This window comes from Lycium ferocissimum, chromosome 10 (assembly GCF_029784015.1).
Source record: "Lycium ferocissimum isolate CSIRO_LF1 chromosome 10, AGI_CSIRO_Lferr_CH_V1, whole genome shotgun sequence".
Taxonomy (NCBI): domain Eukaryota; kingdom Viridiplantae; phylum Streptophyta; class Magnoliopsida; order Solanales; family Solanaceae; genus Lycium; species Lycium ferocissimum.
The window spans coordinates 26,934,073-26,937,694 of NC_081351.1; the positions used below are offsets into that span (position 1 = coordinate 26,934,073).

General features: G+C 33.8%; 1 protein-coding gene across 1 annotated transcript; it reads right to left on the minus strand.

The window, feature by feature from the left end:
• Positions 1-2,418: 2,418 nt before the first annotated feature.
• LOC132033096 (E3 ubiquitin-protein ligase ATL23-like) lies at positions 2,419-3,308 on the minus strand. The gene has a single exon (XM_059422964.1). The coding sequence runs from the start codon at positions 3,003-3,005 to the stop codon at positions 2,613-2,615; it is 393 nt and encodes a 130-aa protein (XP_059278947.1). The 5' UTR covers positions 3,006-3,308; the 3' UTR covers positions 2,419-2,612.
• Positions 3,309-3,622: the final 314 nt, after the last annotated feature.

The following is a 3,622-nucleotide window of genomic DNA, read 5'->3' on the forward strand; positions in this document are numbered from 1 at the left end:
ATAGGGGAAGTTGATATTTTGGTATGAGAAATTAATGAGAAGCAATACAAGTGGAAGAAAGCTAGCGAACGGATGGAAATGTGGGACTGGAAATTTTTAAGAGTCACGCAACAAATATCTATGCCCTTCGCTATTCCTATAATAGTTCATTCACTCTATGTAATTAATGTCCCAAAGTGCACAACGCCTAGTCCAGCCAGAAATTCAAATAAGAGAATTTAAAAATCAGAAATTCTTATCATTTTTGCCATATTACATACAGAGTAGTACAATTTTCAACGAAGCACCCCTCTGTCTCCGCCCCCCTGAATAAAGCATAGCTATAACCAATGAGGTTTATGGTGGAGCATTCTTTAATCTGTAGAGGTTTCGATTTAAAGCCCTGAGTATAGTGTCGTTTTTGTTAAAGCGTTTTTGCTTTTCAGTATGATTTCTTTTTTGTGTGACTTCATATATAACTGGGGCGTAAAACGAGTACCGGATGTAAATAAAAAGGTACAACTACAACTCGCCACCCGTTCAACAACTCACATCCCATGCAAAAGGCAATTGAGGAGTAGTTTAAAAGAAAGTCAGCTTTGGAAAAAAGTTTAAACCAATTGATTTTTTCACACACACAGAGGAAAGTTAAGGGCTGGCATCTACCGTACCATCCCTTCCTCCAAAAAAGCTACCTAATCAAAACTCAAAAGTCATGATAGGGAATCAATTTTTAGTTTCACTTTCACTTTCACTATGCACGGGCCTAGGGCTTGTTTGGTTGAAAATCACTTAGAACCTGGTTTTAACTTTAGAAGAAGTTTGAAAAGTTTTTTAAACCAATCAGGCTTAGTGACCATTTGGTTCACATGTAGCCCAATGATTTGCAACTTACAACTAAGAGCCCGTTTGGATTGGGTATTTTGAAATTTTTGAGTGTTTGTTGTGATCAACTTATAGTGATTGCTATTTTTAAAATAAAATAAAGCCTAAAAATAATTTGGTTTGCCATGTTCTAAAATGTTTATAAGTCTAAAAAAATAAGTTAAATCTACCACCAACTTATTTTTTTTTTTTTTAAGCCCATCCAAACAGGCTCTAAAAGCCTTTAAGTGACCATTTGGTTCACATGTGGGGTTATACAAAACTTATAATGCATATAATTAAACGATGTGACACATTTTATGTAATTAACTTATCTACGTTGTGTACGCTTAAGAACACACATAAGCTTTTTCAAAAATTGAACTAAAAGTGTCTAATAGGAACACTTATTTTGTGTTTAAGTACTTAATTAAACAAATCGTAATTCAAATGTCTACGTGAAATTTACTGATAAACTTAAGAGATCGTCAATGCATTTGGCGAATTAATATAAGTGAATTATTTACTCTACAAATTCTCACATAACTCAAATTATATTAAACCATTAATCAATTAATTGGTGACAAATGTTTTACTAGAATTAATTATTCTTGTACCATCAATCAAACGACCCTATCAAAATTGAATATTATACTAGTGATGCTTTTCTTCCCCCATCTTTTCCTAAACTTTTCTCCCCCCATCCATTCATAGTGGAGTATTACACACTACTATTTGTTGATTTTTTTTCTCTAAAATCTGAACGTATGTGAAAAGAATTGATCTAAGTTGAAATGCAATGGCCAATATTTATCACTTGATTTCAAATTTGCAATGAACTCATCTTTCATTATGATATTATGTCATCTCGGGTTCCACCAAAACAATTGCCAGATACTCTCTGTTTTCGAGTTTTCGACACCAAATTTCTTCTGTTTTTATTCCCCCAGTCCCACCCTACCACCCCTTTAACTATCTTTATCATCAAATGTGACTGCACACCTACTTCTCTAAAAAAGAGGCTTCATGAAAACTCCAGAAATAATATAGGAATAGTACGCTAGTAGAGGCAAATAAATATCTTACTGAATTTTAAACAAAAATTTTATGATAAAACCTATTAAATTTTACGAGATAATATCTCAGATAGTCACACAGCTAAGGTAATTCACTCAAAAAGTAATTTAAATTTGTTTTTTAACCCAAATATCACTCAATTATTGATATTTCATTTAAAAAATTAAATTAAGTAAGTTTCTGAGTAAATTATCCGTAACTAGAGGTCTAGCTCCACTCTGCGCGTTAGTAATAACGTAGCCACCTTAAATGGGTGTGATAATTGATACTTCTTCACTGACGAGTTACCATTTTAAATAGGTACAAAAAAATTTAATTTATATACTCCATGTTAATTTTTCTTCAATTCTTCGTGTATTTAATTATTTATACTTTCATTCCTCAGTAAAAATGCTAATTATGCCCCTGCATTCTAGCCTCCATCTCTAGAATCTTCAACAATTGTGCTAAATTGGAAATGAAAAATATGAACAAGAAGGCAAAAGAAAAAAAAAAAGATAAGAAACTGTACTTGATTGAATTAAGCTCTTCTCATAACAACACCCACCACCCAAAATTCAGAATTAAATAAAAAGAAAAGAACCAAAAATTAAACAGTACCCATCATCTCAATCTATATGAAATGCATACTACTCCTATAAGACAAGAAAAAAATTAGATGTTTACAGCAGAGATTGCTGTAATTAATTTCTTCAACATGGGTTACTTTCAGGAGGATTAAAGAACTCAGGCTCGAGCTTTGTTCTACAAATAGGACAAACAGGATTCTTTGAAAGCCAAGTATCAGCACATTCTAGGTGAAATCCATGGTTACAACCAGGAACAACTCTAGCAAATTGCTCACTGTCAATTTCATCCAAACACACCGCACAATCATTGCTCATTACCAATTCTTTCCCTGTGATTTTTGGAAGTTTATCCAATTGAGCCGCAGATAGGCCCAATTCTTGAGTGGGCTTCACCGGATCAGTCTGGTGATTGCTCTGGTATGCTGCCGCGTACCAGAGCAAACATATGTAGACTAAGAAAACCGCGCTCATTCCAACACATGGAAGGAAGAGCGCGAGAAAAACAGAGACAAGCATCGTTGATTTTTTTAAGAAGGTGGTTGTCGTCCTAGGTGTTCTGTAACTCTTTTGATTGGTATGGTAATATTCACAGTTTATTATCAAAAAATGTGATTTACGAGAAAATTTTGTGAAATTTAAGGAGGGTGGTGGAGGTGGTGGCGACGGCGAAGAAGAGAAAGAATTAAAGAATTGAGTAGCAATTGGCACACCATGCTGCAGGGGAAAGATTCATGAGGAAAGATGAGGTATTTATACACGGGGAAATAAGGCAGTGTTTGGGTGAAATGAAAGTTTTGTTTGTTAAAATTAATAAATGAGGTTAACACCTTGGGCTGACCTGGGAGTGAATATGGGCTGAAGAAGAAGTGACGTGTAAGAAGAAGAGAGGTAACGGCTGTTTGCATTGGGAAAACAAAGAGGAAAAAAAGGGAATATAATTTGGAATTTATAAGGGTCTGTTTGGCGATAGATAATTTTCACTATTTTCCGGAATTATGTTTGGACATAAAGTTGTTACAATTTTTTGGAATTTTACTTCAAGTTGAATTCTAGAACATTCCGGGATCCAATAAACTCCCAAATACATGTTTTCATATTTTTTCACTCCGAATAACTCATAAAAATTTAATATT

Bases quoted from the DNA above. Each gene is read 5' to 3' on its own strand.
- LOC132033096 (XM_059422964.1), bottom strand. From the start codon at position 3,005: ATGCTTGTCTCTGTTTTTCTCGCGCTCTTCCTTCCATGTGTTGGAATG.